At 43.8% G+C, this 20,475-nt stretch overlaps 1 protein-coding gene across 6 annotated transcripts in view; it reads left to right on the plus strand.

Annotated features, from left to right (window-relative positions):
• The window catches only part of PDE10A (phosphodiesterase 10A), a 596,079-nt gene that overhangs the window by 551,979 nt on the left and 23,625 nt on the right, over nt 1-20,475 (plus strand). For 5 of the 6 annotated variants that reach the window (XM_038769179.1, XM_038769195.1, XM_038769187.1 and 2 more), the window contains exon 18: nt 7,352-7,524. In XM_038769179.1, the coding sequence (XP_038625107.1) occupies nt 7,352-7,524 (173 nt within the window). The remainder of the gene's footprint in view (nt 1-7,351; nt 7,525-20,475) is intronic. The other variant, XM_038769161.1, reaches the window with a different exon arrangement.

Here is a 20,475-nt window from a genome sequence, read left to right on the forward strand (position 1 = left end):
CGATTAAACCAATTCAGTTAAATCACAGTCTCCCAAGAGCTTAATACAGCGTTTTGTACACAATAGGTTCTCAAGAAATACCACTGATTGATTGAAGACCCTTTCCTTCAAGCATGGCCCCCATGCAAAGTATTTTTCCCCCTCTGGGCCCTAAAGAGGCCGTCCTGGGATTTAGAAAATGGCACAGAGTAAAACTGACTCAGTTTACCTAAAACAGAAGTAGCAATGGGTAGCGAATATATTCAGCAAGTGCTCACTCTGTGGTGAGCACTGTGTCAAGCACTGGAATAGCTGCACAGTGATGTGGAGAAGCAGCGTGGCTCAGCGGAAAGAGAATGGGCTTTGGAGTCAGAGGTCATAGGTTCGAATTCCGGATCCGCCAACTGTCAGCTGTGTGACTTTGGGCAAGTCACTTAACTTCTCTGAGCCTCAGTTCCCTCATCTGTAAAATGGGGATTAAAACTGTGAACCCCCCCGTGGGACAACCTGATCACCTTGTAACCTCCCCAGTGCTTAGAACAGTGCTTTACACATAGTAAGCACTTAACAAATACCATCGTCATCATCACGTCAGTATGACATCATTCACTGACCCCCACTAGGGCCCAAATTCTACGTAGGCAAAGACACATGCAGAATACAATCAATGTGAATGTTGAGTGGGGAAAATTAGTGACAAGTGAAACATCCACAATAAAAATGGTTATGATGAGTAGATGAAGGGAGAGAGAGGAAATTTCCTCTGAATGCTCCAGGAGCACTGGAGCCTGGAGTACTGTCATGACCTTCTGGCCTTCTGAAAGATCTAAAGATAGGGGAATAGTCTCAATCTGCAGCAGTAGTGGAGATGATGATGGCATTTATTAAGCGCTTACTATGTGCAAAGCACTGTTCTAAGGGCTGGGAAGGTTACAAGGTGATCACGTCGTCCCACGGAGGGCTCACAGTTTTAATCCCCATTTTCCAGATGAGGTAACTGAGGCCCAGAGAAGTGACGTGACTCGCCCAAAGTCACACAGCTGACAAGTGGCGGAGCCGGGATTTGAACCCATGACCTCTGACTCCAAAGCCCATGCTCTTTCCATTGAGCCATGCTGCTTCTCGTGTGGGTTTGGGCTTTGGGTGGTCCTCTAAGGTACTGGATCCTGTAGGGACTCCAGGTCTTGTGTGTGTGGGTGTGTGAGATCTTTGTTATTCGCTTACTATGGGCCAAGCACTGCACTAAGCGCTAGGGTAGAGACAAGCTAATCAGGTCCCACATGGGTCTCACAGTCTTAATCCCCATTTTATAGATGAAAGAGTGAGGCCCAGAGAAGCGACTTGCCCAGGGTCACCCAGAAGATAACTGGCAGAGCAGGGATTTGAATCCAGATCCTTCCGACCCCCAGGCCCACTAGGCGATGCTTCTTCTCCTTGTATGCTGTTCGGTTTCAGCATGGCCGAGACAAGCGGCGGAGCCAGAATTAGAACCCAGGTCCTTCTGACTCCCAGGCATGTGGCGTGGTGGTCTGAGCTGACCACGGGGCTACACTCTCTAGCCATCTTGAGTCTCCAAAAATGCTTGGAAAATTTGGTTTGGGCTAAGGGTGAACCCGAAACAGAATGGCCACGGGAGTGGAACTTTAGGAAAAAAATGATTGGAATAAAGATAGGGAAGTAGCAAGGCCTTGTGGAAAGAGCATGGACCTACCTGGGTTCTAATCCCAGCTCTGACCCATTGTCTGTTGTGTGATCTTGGGCCAGTCACTTCACTTCTCCGTACTTCAGTTCCTTCATCTGTAAAATGGAGATGAAATCCTTACTCCTTCCTACTTAGACTGTGAGCCCCGTGCAGGACAGGGATTGTGAATGATTATCTTGCATCTACCCGAGCACATAGTACAGTGCTTGGTGCATAGTAAGCGCTCATCAAGTACAGTAATAGTAATGAAAAGGCGTGTGCTTGTGTTTGGCGAGGTCTTGAGGCTGAACTTTGGGTGAGATTTCTTTTTCCCCTCTTAAGTCTTCATGGCTTTTCTATCTCATATTCCTCTTCTTCCCATTTATTTCCCATTATTTCTCCATTATTTATCTTCCCCTCCTCCTCTTTTTATCTTGTCTCCCTTCCCTTATTCCCCAAATTTCCAGGCCCCAACACATTGTTATCTGCCTTGGGGATTTGTGTCTCTTACTTTGTCTCTAAAAATATGTGTACGGGAGGAGGGAGAGGGGGGTTTTGTGTGTGTGTGTATGTGTGTGGTAGCGTGGGGTGTATCTCTGTAACATGTGCATGTCATAATGAGGTGTGTTTCAGTCCCTTTTGTTATCTGTATGTGTGCTTGTGACTGTTTCTCCATTTATTCACTTGTAAGGATGCTTTTCTCTGAACATGTCTCTTTAAGCACTTGATATTCACCCCACCTCATCCCCACAGGCCTTGTCTATATATCCACAATTTATTTTAATGTCTGTCTTCCCCCGGGCCCAACCTGAAAAGTTCCCTGTGGGCAGGGAAAATGTCTACCAATCCTGTTGTACTCTTCCAAGAGCGTAGTCCAGTGCTCTACGCACAGGAAGCGCTCAAGAAATTTCATCAGTTGTATTTTTGTATGTGGTCCCTGTCCAGTCGTCTTCTTCAAGTGCCGCTGAGTTGTTTCCAACCCTTAGCGAATCCACGGACACACACTTGTCAGTACATCCCATCTTCTGTCGTAGAGTTGTTTTTCCATTTCCCCAAGAGTGTCTATGTGCAAGTGTGCTTGTGGGTGTATCTGTAGATTTTCCTGAGTTTTTCTGTTTTGGGTCAGGTGTTTGGTGGAGGGAGTTGGGGAGGAGAGGAGAGAAGCAGTGTGGTCTAGTGGATAGAACCTGGGCCTGGGACTCGGGACCTGGATTCCAATCCCAGCTCCGCCTGGGAGTCGGGACCTGGATTCCAATCCCAGCTCCTCAACTTGCCTGCTGTGTGACCTTGGGCAAATCACTTAAGTTATCTATGCCTCAGTTCCCTCATCTGCAAAATGGGGATTCAAGACCTGTACTTAGAGAAGCAGCATGGACGTGGCAAGAGCCTGGGCTTGAGAATCAGAGGACATGGGTTCTAATCCTGGCTCCACCACTTGTCTTGCTGTGTGGCCTTGGGCAAATCACTTCACTTCTCTGTGCCCCAGTTTGCTCATCTGTAAAATGGGGATTAAGACCACAAGCCCCATGTGGGATAGGGACTTTGTCCAACCTGATTACCTTGCATCTCCAGAAATGCTTAAAACAGTGCTTGACACTTAGTAAGCACTTAACAAATACCATAATTATTAATCATTATTATTAGACTGTGAGCCCCATGTGGGACCTGATGATCTTGTATCTCTGCGCTTAGTGGAACGTTTGGCTAATTACAGCAGAAGCAGCAGCACGGCTTAGTGGAAAGAACACAGGTTTGAGAGTCAGAGGTCGTGTGTTTTAATCCTAGCTCCGCCACTTGTCAGCTGTGTGACTTTGGGCAAGTCACCTAACCTCTTTGCCTCAGTTACCTCATCTGTAAAATAGGGATTAAAACTGTGAGCCCCACCTTATTACCTTGTATTTACCCCAGTGCTTAGAACAGTGCTTGGCCTAGAAAGTGCTTAATAAATACCATTATTATTATTATTACTTTTAAGCGCTTAACAAATGCCATAATTATTATTATTCTGTATGTATTCTCTCCCAGCAGAATAGGATCTGAGGACAGTAGGGATCAACAGTAGCCAAGACTTGCCCAGGCTTCATTCTTGTTCCCCACCACTGCCTATTAGCCATGTCCAGTTCCTGTACTGGGTCACTTCCTCTGCCCTGCCAACTGGTTTTCCTTGAAAGTGGAGTCTTCCCCAAGCCAGGTTTCCATGCTTTGGCTGTTTCTCCTCCCAGATGCAGAGCTGGTCCATGTCTTTGCCTGCACCTTTCTGCCCACTACCTGCTGAAGGTGGTTCTATTTGAGGGAGTGGGGGGCTTCTCCTCCATGGGGCTCCATCTTCAAACTGGGTGGGGTGTCCCGGGCCTGCCCCTTCCCATCCTGACAACTGGATGATTTTCAGGGGGAGAGAGAGGGGTTTATCTGCCATCCCCTCCCCAGTTCTATACTCTGTCAGGGGCAGCAGGCTGGAAAGGATTGATAGTAACTCAGTGGATGCTGAGCATTAGATCTGCAATCAATCAATCTGTGGTCAGTCAATCAGTCAGTCTTATTGATTGAGCACCTACTGTACTAAGTGCTTGGGAAAGTACAATAGAACGCTGTAACAGTCACGTTCCCACATTCCCTGCTCACAAAGAGCTAACAGTCTGGAGGGGGGAGACAGACATTAATACAAATAAATAAAATTACAGATAATAATAATGATGGTATTGGTTAAGGGCTTACTATGTGTTGAGTACTGTTCTAAGCACTGGGGTAGGTACAAGCTAATCAGTTTGGACAAAGTCCCTGTCCCACATGGGGCTCACGGTCTTAATCCCCATTTTTTAGATGAGGGAACCGAGGCACGGAAAAGGGAAGTGACTTGCCTAAGATCACACAGCAGACAAGTGGCAGAGCTGGGATTAGAACCCAGGTCCTTTGAACTCCAAGGCCCGTGCTTTATCCACTAGGCCCCAGTGATTCTCAGCTATGTAAATAAATGCTGTGGAGGGGATGAATAAAGGGAACAAGTCATGGAGGTACAGAAGGGAGTGGGAGAAGGAGAAAAGAGGGCCTAGTCAGGAGCCTCTTGGAGGAGATGGGCCTCAGTTATATCTACTGATGCTTACTGTGTTCAGAACACCACACTTAGCACTTTGGAGAGTGCACTGTAACAATATAACAGAGATGATAGATATGTTTCCTGCCCACAACAGGCTTATAGTCTAGAGAGATAGGGAGTCCAGGCTTGTGCCTTTCCTGGGCATGAGGCGGGTCCATGGGCAGAGCTGGGAAAGAAAGGCATGGGGAAAGAGCGGGCATGGGAAGTGCTGTGTGATGAGCCCGATGTGGAAGAGTGTTGAGCACAGCCTGCCCTTAGCAGTGGAGGAGGATCTGAGACATCTAGAAAAATGTTAGAGTTAGAATTGATCTAGAAATAATAGTAGTAGTAATAATCATCATCATCTTCATCATCACAGCGGCAATAATAATAGTAATAATTGTTAAGTTCCAAGCAGTGCACTAAGCACTGGTGTAGATACAGTAAAATTAGATCAGACATGCTGCCTGTCTGACTTACTGTCATTGTCTAAGGAGAGAGGAGAGCTATTTCATCCCCATTTGATAGTTGAGTAGGTTTAGGCTCAGTGATTTGCCCAAAGTCACTCAGCAAACAAGTGGCAGAGCTGGGATTTGGACTCAACAAAATCAAGACTACGATCAATCGGTGGTATTTACTGAGCGCTTGTTGGGTGCAGAGCACTATATTAATAAGTTAGGAGAATCCAAAGCAATTAAGTTGGTAGACATAATCCCTGTCCTCAAGGGGCTTACAAGCTAGTGGATATTTTGAGCCAATCTACCTCACTAGTTCCCATTGCCCATTAAGGGCAATCCCAGACTGAGCCCCCTCCTTCCTCTCCCCCTCCTCCCCATCCCCCCCGCCTTACCTCCTTCCCCTCCCACAGCACCATATATATGTATATATGTTTGTATGTATTTATTACTCTATTTATACATTTTATTTGTACATATTTATTCTATTTATTTGATCTCGTTAATATGTTTTGTTTTGTTGTCTGTCTCCCCCTTCTACACTGTGAGCCCGCTGTTGGGTAGGGACCGTCTCTACATGTTGCCAACTTGTACTTCCCAAGTGCTTAGTACAGTGCTCTGCACACAGTAATAATAATAATAATAATAATGGCATTTGTTAAGTGCTTACTATGTGCAAAGCACTGTTCTACAGTGAGCGCTCAATAAATATGATTGAATGAATGAAATGAATGAATTAAGGGTGGAAATACTCTTGAAATAATGTCTTAGCTTGAATCAGGCAAGCTCTATCTCACCCTTTGTACCAGCATGGCCTGAATTCTTCAGCCTCCAAACCTGGAGGTGGGATTTCCTTCCAGGGCAGTCGGATTGAATCTCGGTCGAAATGTTTAAATTCCTGAAAAATGGTTGAGTGGAAGAACTCATTGAGACACAAAGTTATTTGGGAAAGGAAACTATGGGCTTCTAAAACCCAGTTTCCTTTGATTTTTTTCTGCATTGATGAAAAGTTGATTTGTAAAAGCATTTTATCCTAGGGTAGTGAGTGATGGAATCAACAGGACTTCTACTCTTGGGATTTGAACAATAATAACAACTACAGCAGAAAAATGTACTTTCCAGGGCTTCTATTTCCCCTTCTCAGGCACTGTTTCCACTATTCCTGTTCTAGTGCAGTGTTCATCCCTGTTAAGTGATAAACAATAATTCCTCTACTGAACTCTGAGCACGGTGGAATATTCCTAAAAAAAAACAACAAATGTCAGACTTAATGTTGAATCAAGTTATGCAGGTGCACTTGAAATTTAAGAAAACCCTCCCCCTAAAATATTATAGAATAAAGAATACAGTGAATAAAAAGAAGCAGAAATCCATCAGTGTGGACCTTTTGAAGTTGTATAACTGGATTTAGCAAAAGCAGCATAAGACAAATGCAAATTCAACAAGGATTGAAAAGCCCATTTAAAAAAAAACTTATAATAATAGTAATAATAATCATTGATCAGTTTACCCTTTATAAAACATTTCACTTGCTAAGCAAAATGTTTTATAGCCCAACTCAATATACAATTAATGTCATTGTTCAAAATGAGCAATTATGGAAAAATTAAAAATTGCTAAATCAAGAAGTAGAGAAAATTATGTTCTTTGTTGAACTAGTTTCCCTGGTTAAGAAGTATGTATATTCTGGAATTTTGCTAGAATAATTTAAGATAGAATTTTACTTGGGTTGGATGCAAAAATTCAATGTATGGGCAGTAGGATGCCTTTTGAGAGATTAACTCTGTGTTAATTCTGTGATCACAATATCACTTTGGGAATTTAAACCGACTGGAACAATGAAAAACATAGCTGCAAAATGAAATTAGAAGATTTCAGCTCCAACAGTGTAAAGTAGTCACATATAAGTTCTCAATTCTGAAGGTGGGTGCTTAATGTATGTAAAGTTTAAGTCATTTTGGTGAGAGCTTCAATCATACTGCAATATTGCAAAAAACAAAAGGACTACAAAGGACATTTTATGACATTCATCCCATGCTTTTTCTTCCATGCCTGGAATTTGCACATCTGTGTAAATGTCTTTATCTATCTTGCTCCTGACTGAAACGATCACACAGTGAGAGCTTGTGCTTTTTATCGGTATTGTTCTTATTTTTTTCATAGCTGGAAGGGCACAATATCTTCTCCACTCTGAACTCCAGTGAATACGAGCAGGTCCTGGAGATTATCCGCAAGGCCATCATCGCCACAGACCTTGCACTCTACTTTGGAAACAGGAAACAGTTGGAAGAGATGCACCAGAAAGGATCCCTAAACCTTAATAATCAAGCACATAGGTAAAGAAAAAAAACCCCACAACTCACCCCCCTGCCCCGCCCCCGAAATTAGATGGAGGCCCAGGCAGGCAGGCTAAGCAATCTTCACTGGTGTGTTTGTCAACTAATATTTGAAATTCACTATGAAGTATAGCTTTACCTAAGGATTTGTGTTCTTGGCCTCCATTAACCAAATATTTGTGTGTTTGAGTTGCTTCATGCCCAGAATGGATAGAAGGTATGGTTGTTTTCGCTGTTAAGTCTGGACTGTGGAGATTTTTCATTGCTCTAAAATGTTTTGCTCTGAACATGTTCCTTTGAAAAGTCCCCCCTTTTTGTTCTGGCTAAAAATTGATTGGTTCCTTTCACTCTATTCTGAGAGAGGCAGTGTTGTCTAGTGGATAGAGCATGGGCCTGAGAGTCAAAAGTGTGACCTTGAGCAAGTCACTTAACTTCTCTGTGCCTCAGTTACCTCATCTGTAAAATGGGGATTAAGATCGTGAGCCCCATGAAGGACGTGGACTGAGTCCAACCTGATTAGCTTGTGTTTACCCCAGAGCTTAATTCAGTGGCTGGCACAAAGTAAGTGCTTACTAAATACCATCAAAAAGGGCGGGGGGAATAGATACTCTCAGAATGTCTCTCTAGATGTATTTTTTTTTGTTATTGATTTGCTTGGAGACTATATTGCCAAGAAAACCAGCTCATAATTGTTGTCTGACCCTATTTCTCTGTGTACTCTCTGGCATGGTTCAAAGTATAAGGTTATGTCAGGACTGACCGAGTCTAAGCCACATGTGCTTTTGTTGCCAGCCTCGAGTTATTTATTCATGGGACTTACTCCATCCTCACTTCCCTCTCAAAAAGTAGTTAATGCTAGAACTCTCTTCTGCAGTTCTCTAGGTGTGGCTCGTCAGTATTACAAAACTGCTTTTTTTTTTATTCTGTCAACAGCCCATTCCCTTTCCCCGCGTTATCCTCCCCTGGCACGTCACTGTGGTCGGCCTTCAAATATTTGTGTTTGCCAAGTCTGCTGGCCCCTCGGGGGTTTGCCCCAAGCAAAATCCGTCTCCTGCCGAAATCAGTATGCCTGCAGAGATTTTCCATCTTGGGGTTAACTGAGGTCTTCAAGTTTCAGATGGCCCCTAGGCAGTTGGCCCCACCCTTAGCTTCCTGCTGACCTTTTCCACTGACCCTGGACGGGGCCTGGGCTCCAGCTGTTCTGGCTGATGATCTCTCCCCCTCTGCCCAGCCAGTTCTGACTCCTTCCTTCCCCAGGGGGGATGGGGTTTTTGAATGGCCTGCCCTTTGGGTAACCTGGTATCTGGCCAACTGAGGTAGGCCCTTGATAAACCTCATTCCACAATCCCATTCATTCAGTCACTCAAATTTGTTGAGCACTTCCTGTGTGGAGAGTACTGTACTAAGTGCCTGGGAGAGTAGGATATAGCAATAAACAGTCACATTCCCTGCCTGCAATAAGCTTTCAGTCTAGAGGGGGAGAGAGACATTAATATAAATAAATTGCATAAATAATGTCTCCCTTCTGTGGACCTCAGAGTGCTCCACTGAAATGTAAACTCGCTGTGGGAATGTGTCTATCAATTCTGTGGTATTGTCATATTGTACTCTCCCAAACACTCAGTACAGTGCTCTGCACTGTCAGTGCTCAATAAATCGATTGATTGATAGGAAGTTACCTCTGTGACTTTTGTGGGTCTTTGATTCTTCACTTTGTAGTCATTCTTTTGCTGTTGGACTTGATGCAGTTTCTCTGCCATGTTTTCAAGTTCTCTTAGATTGAGTGCCTCCCTCATACATTGTGAGCCCACCAAGGGTCAGAAACTGTGTCTAATTTTCACCTGTATGTTCTCTCTTACTACAGTGCTCTGGACAGAGTAAGCGCTTAATATATACTATTACTACTACTGATGGTAATAATGCTAGGTGCTTAACAGAAATGCTTAAAAACTGGATAGAAGGATGTGGACAGTTCCATCTTCCAAAGAGAAGGCCCTGTTTAAGCTTGGTTTAACTAGTTTAAACTTGCTTATTTAGGAAAATGTTTGTTTCTGACAGATAGTAAAGACAGGCCGGGAATGTACAGGTGACTGAACTTCCAGAAGAGAAGCAGCTTCTAGGGATCAAAAGTGAAAGAGTGGATTTAAAGCCAAGTCAGTCATTCGTATTTATTGAGCATTTACTGTGTGCAAAGCACTCTACTAAATGCTTAGGAGAGTACAGTGTAGCAATATAGTAGACACATTCCCCGATCCCAAGCTCACACCAAGAGGAGCATCATGAGAAAGGGAGGGGGAATTCAAATGAGTCCAAGAACAAACCAGAATCCAAGGAACAACTCACATCTGAGTTATCTGGGCCATTTCCCTCTCAACCCTTGTCCCAACTGTTGTGAAAATTGAAAGTCATTTCTATTTATTCTGACAGTTTTGACACCTGCCTGTATTTTTCACAAAATCGAGTCTGAAGGAGTTAGAATGATATCCCACTGAGGTTTGCTCTACTTAGACTTCCTGCCCCTTGCAAAGAGCTATTGCATGATCAGAGCACAAAGCTACTTCCCAGAGATTGAAGGAATTGCTCTATTTAACTGGAGGTGAACACGTATGACAATCTGAATTTAGGTTGTTGGTCACCAACTTCATGGAATTGCAAACTCCTGTCGTGCTTCTGCCAGAAAATGCCACGGATTTGGCTAGGCAATGGGAGTGGGACAGCATGCTCCCGTAATGCCAATGGATTTTTCTGGTTTTCTCTTCATACCAGAGCAAGGTTGTAATCTGAAGGAAAAAGGGGGAACGGGACATTCCTGTCATTCAAACCACTTAAGATTGGTTCACTTCAAAGAGTAGGAAGTTGGAATCACAAGAAGCAATACACTGTCTTGTCCCATCCATCCCGCTTTTCAGTACTGGGTTTCTTTTCATTCATTCATTCAATCAAATCATATTTACTGAGCGCTTACTGTGGGCAGAGCACTGTATTAAGCACTTGGGAAGTTCAATTCGGCAACATATAGAGACGGTCCCTACCCAACAACGGGCTCACAGTCTAGAAGGGGGAGGCAGACAACAAAACAAAACAAGTAGGTTGCAGTCTGGTATTAGCAGAAGCTATTTCTCCCTCATCTGTGAATTTCAGGATTGAATCTTCCACTCTACATGTGCCTGGGTGAATTGTTTTTTTTTTTTAATATAAATTGGCTTACCCAAACTTCATTTCTAAATGAATTAGCAAGCAGACAGAGGGTAAATTGTAAACTCCTTGAAGGCAGGGTCATATCTGCAAACTCTGAGAAGCAGTATGGGCTAGTGGATAGAGCAGGGGGCCTGGGAGTTCTCTAATGTTGATTCTGCCATGTGTTTGCTGTGTGACCTTGGGCAAGTCACTTTACTTCTCTGTGCCTCAGTCACCTCATCTGTAAAATGGGGATGAAGACTGTGAGCCTCATGTGGGATATGGGTAGGGACCGTCTCTATATATTGCCAGCTTGTACTTCCCAAGCGCTTAGTACAGTGCTCTGCACACAGTAAGCGCTCAATACGATTGAATGAATATGGACTATTTCCAACCTGATTCCCTTGTATGTACCCCACACTTAGAACAGTGCCTGACAAACAGTAAGCATTCGACAAATACCATTAAAAAAAAATCTATTGTCCCTCCCCAAGCATTTAGTACAGTACTCTGCGACCAGTAAGCACTCAGTGAACATCATCAATTGATTTCTATTAGCAACATGGCCTAGTGGAAAGAGCGAACACCTGGATTCTAATCCAGCTCCATCACTTTTCTGCTGTGTGACCTTTGGGCAAGTCACTTAACTTCTCTGTGTCTCAGTTCTTTCATCTGCAAAAGGGGGATTCAATACCTGTTATCCCTCTTACTTGGACTGTAAACCCCATGTGGGAAAGGGACTGTGTTGAACCAGATTATCTTGTATCAATCCCAGAGTTCAGGTCACTGCTTAGTGCTTGGGGCTTGACAAATGCCATCATCATTATTATTTTTATAAGCAGTCAAAAATCATCATTATCTGTGATCATTTCCAGGGTTTTATACTCCTAAATTTAACCCCTGTAAGCATTCTGTCGATCAATTGATCAGTGTTTTTTTCTCAGCACTTAACCCGTGCAGAGCACTGTGCTAAGTGCTTGGGAGAGTTCAGCGCAATGGATCCCTGTCCCCTCTGGAGTTTACAATCTAAGTGTTTATGAAGGTTTGAGAGTGAAAGAGTTTGAATGTTCTTAGCCCAAACTCTCAACTCAATCTCACCATTGAGGATGAGCATGTTTCTGTCTGGTGATAAAATTGGTGAAAGACCAGGAATCCAGTTCCCATCATGGAGTGTGAAATCACCTCTTGCTGGCCTCTTGTATTTGGCCCTTCAGGAAAAGGTGACATCTTAATTTCTCCCCTTTGGTCACACTTTCCTCAATGCCTCTGGTCTCCCTCCATCTCTAATAGTTGCAGCCACAACATAAATGAACATATTGATCATATTTATTGTGAGCTTAGGGTGCACAGATCATGTTACTTAGTGCTCAGGACAGTACAGTGTGACAGAGTTGCTAAACATGTTCCCTCCTCACAATGAACAAACAACAAATAAATTAATCGTGAAGGCAAGGAGAAGAAAAAGACAGCCGTGAAGCTTCCAAATTTGTGGGCTTTTTTAAATAGTTTAAAGTGTGGGATTAAAAATGTTCTGTTAATCTTAAAATAGTCCATCTTTCAAAGATATTCTATAGTTGTCTTTCATTGATGTGCATGCTGAAGGGTGTCTCCTTGTCTCTTCCAAAATGTGAGAAGCAGTGTGGTCTAATGGATAGAACTCGGAGCATGGGAGTCCAAGAACTCAGGTTCTAATCCCAACTCTGCCGCTTGTCTGCTGTGTGACCTTGGGCAAATCACTTCACTTCTCTTTGTCTCAGTTCCCTCATCTGGAAAATGGGAATTAAGACTGTTAGCCCCATGTCGGACATGAACTGTGTCCATCTCAATTACCTTGTATCTACCCCAGCGCTTAGAACAGTGCCCGGCACAGAGTAAGCACTTAACAAATACCATTAAAAAACAAATTGTAGTTGGGGGAGGAGGAGACAGTGTCAGATTTAAAATCGAAGGCGCTGAACTCCTGTGTCCCATCTACGTTTATCTTAGTTAATCTATCACATTTAGCATGCCAGGGGAAATAATAAGATACTCAAATTTGGGTTATGTTCTTAGGAAAACAATTGCTCAGATCGTATTAATGACGCATCTGCGTCACCACAGTGATATTTTAATGTTAAATAAATAATCCTAACTGGATTCATATTATAAGGAAAATGCAGGAATGATAGAATCACAATTTCAAGTTGCCACAATAACACGCTTTAAAATATCGTCCCAGGAGAGAGATTAAGAACGGCGCAGAGACGGTATTGAAACGATGTTTTTAAAGGAAGTAGGTTTTGGCTTGGTGCTAACTCAAATAGTAAAATCATTTGAAAAATGTAAAAACAAAAGAAGATATGTAAATTGTGGGCTGGATGGTCTTTTCTCAGTAGGAGATGAAGCAAACGGCAAATACGGTGCAGAATGAGACTTAATTTCCACAGGCCAATCTCTTCCCATGCACATTGTTGCTGTCACTGTGGATGAATCAGTGGCCACACCAAAGGACAAGAATGAACCAACAGACAATGATTCTCGCTTCCTTTAAAGCCTTATTGAAGGCCTCCAAGAGGCCTTCCCTGACTAAGCCCTCCTTCCCTCTTTTCCCTCTTCCTTCTGGGTTGCCCTGACTAGCTCCCTTTATCGATCCCCCCTCCCAGTCCATAGGACTTATGTCCACATCTATCATTTATTTATGTTAATGTCTGTCTCCCCCTCTAGACTGTAAGTTCGCTGTCGGAAGGGAATGTGTCAGTTTATTGTTATATCGTACCCTCCCAAGTGCTTAGTAGAGAAGCATAGTTGCCTAGTGGATAGAGTACGGTCCTGGGAGTCGGTGCGACCTGCGTTCTAATCCCGGCTCTGCCGCTTGTCTGCTGTGCGACCTTGGGCAAGTCACTTCTCTGTGACTCAGTTCCCTCATCTGTAAAATGGGGAGTAAGACTGTGTGCTCTGCACACAGTAAGCGCTCAATAAATGCGATTGAATGAATGTGCGACAGAGACTGTGACCAACCTGATTGGCTTGCATCCACCCCAGTGCTTAGTACAGTGCCTGGCACATAGTAAGTGCGTAACTATTACAACAGTTGTTATTATTTTTAGAGTGCTCTGCACACAGTAAGTGACCAATAAATACGATTGACATGTGTACACAGGCATTCGGCAACATTGACAAGCATGATGATGGTGTGGAGTGTCCCCCATGAACAGAAGATGAGCCTGGGCCCCATGATTGTCCAGGGAATCTGGCTGGCTGGCTCAGTGCCACTTTCACTCCCTCCTTGCCTCAGTGTGTCCCCTCTAGGTATGGGAGTTCAGAAGGCAAGCAGGCAGGCAAGAATGGCTCCTATTTCCAACATCGTGTACAGGTTTTTTACATGCAGGTCTTATTTGTGCCCTCAGTGACCATGGCATAGTGTCAGTACTACATCAAGATGTCATCCGTACCCACCCTGATTTTCCAGCACGGCCTACTGGCAAGAACATGAACTTGGGAGTGAGAGGATGTGGGTTCTTATCCCGGCTCCGCCACGTGTCTGCTGTGTGACCTTGGGCAAGCCACTTCACTTCTCTGGGCCTCAGTTACCTCACCTGAGGATTAAGACTGCGAGCCCCATGTGGGACAGGGACTGTCCAATCTGATTACCTGGTGTGTACCCCAATGTTGAGAACAGTTCTTGACACATATTAGGCACTTAAATATCATAATTATTCCAGTCGAAAAGCAGCATGGTCTAGAGGCTGGAGCCCGGGCCTGGGAATCAGGAGGACCAGGGTTCTAATCCCGTCCTCCAAGTGTCTGTTGGGTGACCATGGGGAAGTCACTTCCTTTCTCTGTGCCTCAGTTATCTAATTTGTAAAGTGGAGATTAAGACTGTGAGTCCCATGTGGGATTTTGATTACCTTGTATCTACCCTAATACTTAGAACAGTACCTGACACATAGTAAGCACCTAACAAATACCATGAAAAAAAAAATCGATCAATCATTGGTATTTATTGAGCATGTACTGTCTGCAGAGCACTTCACGGTACTAAAGAGGATGATGTTTTCTGAACATTCAAATGGATGTATTGGTAAAACAGATTATGGTTTAGTAATGCCTTCTGAGTAGCGATGATCGAAAATTGAAATCACAGGCCATTTTGATTGAGGAAATAGTGTGGACATTTCTCTGTGAGCAAAACCTATCTGGGGAGGCCTTGACCTAAGATGAGTTGAGTTAAGACAAAGAGCTCTAGCAACATTTCTAAATTTAGATCCTATTTCAGTTTTTCCTCACATTGGTTTTAACCAGAATCTGAGGCATGGGTGGATGGTCAAAACAGCAAGAATCGAAACTGATCAATCAGTCTCAATTTGCTTTTTCACATGATGATTTCCATCATAGGTGAGTTAGTTAAAACTGCTTACTATGTACAAGTACTGTGATAAGCTATGGGAGTAAATACAAGATAAACGGTTCAGGCACAGTCCCTTTTCCATATGGAACTCACATTTAAATGATTATCATTATTCAGTGAGACCTTGTTATGGGTCAGGCACTGTTCTAAGCGCTGGGGAAGATACTAAATAATCAAGTTGGACAAAATCCCTGTCCCACATGGGGCTCAGTTTAAAGGAAAAAGAGGAAGGGTATTGAATCCCCATTGTTCAGATAAGACCCCGAGGAATGAAGTGACTTGTCTAAGTTCACAGAGCTAGAATTTGAACCCAGATCCTCTGACTCCCAGCCCTGTGCTCTTTCTGAAATATGTGTGTGTGTGTGTGTGTGTGTGTGTGCATGCGTGCGTGCGCAAAGTAAAAATTTTTAAAGATCAATAAGTAGAAACTATTTAAAATGCAAGAATAAAAGATAAAAGTCAAAACAGATAGATAAGCTAATCTAGGAGGGAGCACAATTCCCATGCCTTCATGCATTCATTCAATCATATTTATTGAGCGCTTACTGTACGCAGAGCACTGTACTAAGCACTTGGGAAGTACAAGTTGGCATCATATAGAGATGGTCCCTACCCAACAATGGACTCACATCCTTCTATGTGCTCTTTCCAGCTTTATTCCCCCCTCCTCCCAGTTTTTTTTATCATATTTGTTATGTGTTTATTATCTGCCAGACACTGAACTAAGTACTAGGGTAAATACAAGCTAATCAGGTTATACACAATCCATGCCCGACATGAGTCTCACAGCTTTAAGCCCCTTTTTACAGATGTCATAACTGAGACCCAAAGAAGACCCCACACACAGCAGACCCCAGTGGAGGAGCCAGGGTTAGACCCCAGGTCCTCTGACCTCCAGTCTCATGCCCTTTCCACTAGGCCATGCTCTACTAATTATGATATTAGCCCCTTCTGCTTACATAACTCCTGTGAGTTTAATGGGTAGGGCTTCGCCTATCTCTTTTTATTGGAATTCCTCTGTATAGTGCCCCCATCCCAAATAAACTCACCATCCGGAGACAGATTTCCTCAGTGGAAAAAACGCACACACTTCACCCTCACTCCAGTTGTCCACAAACACCACATCCTCTCCTTTCCACCACACGCATTTACCCCGCACCTTCTTCTCCCCCTCTTCTCTTTCCAGAGGCCCCAAGAAGTTTTGGACGGCAGGGTTGCCGTTCTTTGTGGTCTCCTTCATCTACTACAGGCCACGGGGGCATGCAGAACCATCTTCTGTTCTTGCCACTGGACTACAGTGTAGGCGCCTCTGCCTGTCGCTGGCAAACGTGGTTAAAACCCTCACAGACCCTTGGCAATGTCCTTCAACCCTTCCCACCAGCTCACACATTGCACTCTGTGCCCCAGAGTAATGGGCATGGATGATAAAGTGCCCAAGCCACTAGACTCTAATTAATCAATTAATCAATCAATGGTATTTATTGAGCACTTGGGAGAGCACATTATAACTGAGTTGGTAGAAACCTTCCCTGCCCACAAGGAACTTGCAGGCCTAACGTTCAAAGACCTAGGCTTGCCTAAAAGGAACGTGTCTACCAACTCTACTGTAGTAGACTCTTCCAAGCGTTTAGTACAGTGACCTGCACACAGTGAGTGCTCAGTAAATGCCATTGTTTGATTGATTCAGAAATGATGGGAGATGCCAAAGCGGCTGGCTGAGGGCAGTGTGGCTAGGATTTCCCCCCTAGGATGCAGGATTGCTCAGTGGGTAGAATGGACTGATGTTCCTCCCCAGGTGGCAGCTAGGAAATGAAGATGGTGGAGGGCTCCAAGGGTGAAACCCCTTTACACTTCATCCACAGATGGATTTGCTCTGTTCCTGCCAACCCAATGCCACTTTGTCTTCCGCGAGAGGTGATCTGCAGAACTGGTATGGCCTCTCCTCTAGTTGGGCGCCAACATCTTAGTCCCCACTTACTTCATCCTCCCCTATTCCTTTTTGGAATATTTTGGGCTCCATAGCCACTAGATTAGGGCATGGAGGAAATAGAGGCCTCACCAGCAATGTGGTACAACAAGATTCAGGAGAAGGTAGATTGGTCTGGCAGTGTTAATTGGGGTGATCCACATGGAGCATGGAATGTAATCCTGGCAACATGCCTGGCATAGTAAAACACTTTATCTTCTCTGTGTCTCAGTTTCCTCAACTGTAAAATGGGGATTCGATACCTGTTCTCCCTCCCCATTAGACGGTGAACGCTGAGTGGGACAGGGACTGTGTCTGGCCTGATTAACTTGTATGTACCCCGGTGCTTAGAACAGTGCTTGACAGATAGTAACTGTTCAACAAATACCGTAATTATTTGTATTATTACCACAGATCGGGGAAAGCTCATAATGAGGTGTTTACAGAATGAGGGTGGGTGGGGCGAGTTGGAAGGACCAAACCACAGGAGCTGAGTCTCCTTTGGTGGGTATATAATCAGTCAATCAGTCATATTTATTGAGCAGCTACTGTGTGCTGAGCACCGTACTAAGCACTTGGGAGAGTATAATAGAGTTGGTAGACACATTCCCTTTCCACAAAGAGCTTACTGTCTAGAAGGGGAGACTCACATCTAATGGACTCATGTGTAGTTTGGTGGAAGTCCTATTTAGTGAGGTGTCTAGACAAATGTGATGCCCCTAAGCACTATTCTTAATAATAATGATAATGATGATCATAATGGTAATGATTAGGGTATTTATGAAAAACTTACAATGTGCCAAGCACTGGACTCAGTGCTAGGCAAGGCAATCAGGGCAGACACAGTCTCTGTCCCACGTGACACCCCAGCCCAGACCTCCTGAACTCTTCGTTCATTCCTTCTTTCAGTCGTATTTATTGTATTTATTGAGCTCTTACTGTGTGCAGAACACTTTACTAAGTGCTTGGGAGAGTACAATGCAACAATAAACGGACACATTCCTTGCCCACAACGCTTCAGGACGGACACAGTCCCTGTCCCACACGAAACCCAGACACAGACCTTCTGAACCCTTCAAATGCTTCAGAGATTATTGCAGAGTTCAGAGAAGCCCTCAGAGACCAGATTCACCTTTACTGGGTTCATTTTGATGTTATCAGCTCAGCTGTGGGCAGAGCCTCACCCACAGAAATGCCCCCCTCCATCCAGGGAGAGGGCACCATTAAAGTCTGTCTCAAGTGGATCTAACCAGCTCGAAAGGTTAGGCAGACGTGGATTTGCCCCAGTTATCTTGCAATAATAATGGTGTTTGTTAAATGCTTACTAGGTGCCAGGCCCTGTACTTAGCCCTGGGGTGGATACAAGCAAATCAGGTTGGACACAGGCCCTGACCCATGTGGGGCTCATAGTCTTGATCCCCATTTTACAGATGAAATAACTGAGGCACGAAGAAGTGAAGTGACTTGCCCAAGGTCACACAGGAGACAAGTGGCCGAGCTAGGATTAGAACCCACGACCTTCCAAATCCCAGGCCCATGCTCTAATCACTACGCCATGCTGCTTCTTGTGGCTATCCAGTGTTTAATAGGGTGCTTGGCTTTCCTCTGGACTGTAAACTCATTGTGGGCAGGGAATGAGTCTACCAACTCTGTTATATTGTACTCTCCCAAGTGCTTAGTACAATATTCTGCATACAGTAAGTGCTCAATAAATACAATGGATTGATTGTCAAAGAGTACATATTTAACAAGTACCATATTATTAATGATATTATCATTATTATTAAAAGCACACTGCTGAACAAGGCTCATTGGCAGTAAGTAGTAAATGATTGAAGAAATAAGGGAGGGGACTTAGTAGTAAATGATTGAAGAAATAAGGGAGGGGACTTCTTGTCAAAAATTATCAGCCAGCTTCCATCCTGCTTTCGCACCTGCAGAATAAGTGCATTATTTTTGAAATTCTGTCCGTCTCCGTTACTTAGTAAAAGCAATGTTTAAATGTCTTAGATTTTAGCAATGACTTAATCTCATATGGTGTCATTTCTCAGTGAGAAAATTACTGCCAGCCATCTTCAACATATTCAGTTTCATCCGTGCTACTTTAATTTCTCAGAGGGTCTAAGTAAAAGGAAATATTTTGGGCTTTTCAAGGTTTCAGACCGCTCGAGTGAAAAGTAGGATTTGGCTTTTCTTCTCCTAAGAGTGTTGTGTTGAAACGTCATAATCAAAGATAACCATACTACTATCCTCCCAGGTCCAGTGTGTAAGTAGTAACAATTGCATTTATTAAGTGCTTACTGTTTACAGCACAGCGGACTTTCCGCTCAGGAAGAATACAAGGGAAGGACGTAAACGTGGCCCCTATTGTCCATGTGATAGGAAATGGAGTCACAATAGAATTGAGTCTCTTTCTCTTCCCCCCTTCCAGTCCCACAGCACTTATGTATATATCTGTAATTTTATTTATTTATATTGATGTCTGTCTCCCCGCCTCTAGACTGCACGCTCGCTGTGGGCAGGGAATGTCACTGTTTATTGTTGTATTATACTTTCCCAAGCACTATGTACAGTTCTGTACACAATAAGAGCTCAATAAATATGACTGAATGAATAAATGAATAAGAATCTTGCCCACTGTTCAGTTACCTGACCTCAGCAAGAGTCTTCAGCTGTATCCTTAGAACCTTAAAAAGTTAGTGTACCTTGAAAAAAATTAATCAGTCAGTGGTATTTACTGTGTGCAAAGCCTGTACTAAATGCTTGAGAAAATACCATACTATAGAGCATTCATTCAATCATATTTATTGAGCACTTATGGTGTGCAGAGCACTGTGCTACGCAGTTAGTAATTGTGGTATTTATTAAATGCTTACTATGTGCCAGGCCCTGTACTAAGTGCTGGGGTGAATACATGCAAATCAGACTGAACACAGTCCCTGCCCCACGTAGGGCTCACAGGCTTATTCCACTTTTTATAGATGAGGGAACTGAGGCCCAGAGAAGTGAAGTGACTTACCCAAGGACACACAGCAGATATGTAGCAGAACTGGGATTAGAACCCATGACCTCGTGATTTCCAGGCCCATGCTCTCCATGGTGGAGATGATGATGGTATTTCTTAAACCCTTACTATGTGCCAAGCACTGTTCTAAGCGCTGGATTTCTGCCCACAGGGAGCTTGCAGACTCATTAAGTGATTCATTCCTTTTTCTCTGGTTAGGGAAAAGGCATGGGCCATTTGTAACATGGCTGCCATGATGCTACCCGCTCATAAAGACCTCAGGGGAAAATATGGGGTGGAGTTCCCCTGATTTGGGACTTTGGGGATGTGGCAAACTGAGCACGAAAGAGGGGCAAAAATCCAAAGCCAACCTCCGAGACCCCAGACGGTCAGAGCAGCCAGAGAGAGCTAGATAGA

This window comes from Tachyglossus aculeatus, chromosome 2, assembly GCF_015852505.1.
Source record: "Tachyglossus aculeatus isolate mTacAcu1 chromosome 2, mTacAcu1.pri, whole genome shotgun sequence".
Classification (NCBI taxonomy): Eukaryota; Metazoa; Chordata; class Mammalia; order Monotremata; family Tachyglossidae; genus Tachyglossus; species Tachyglossus aculeatus.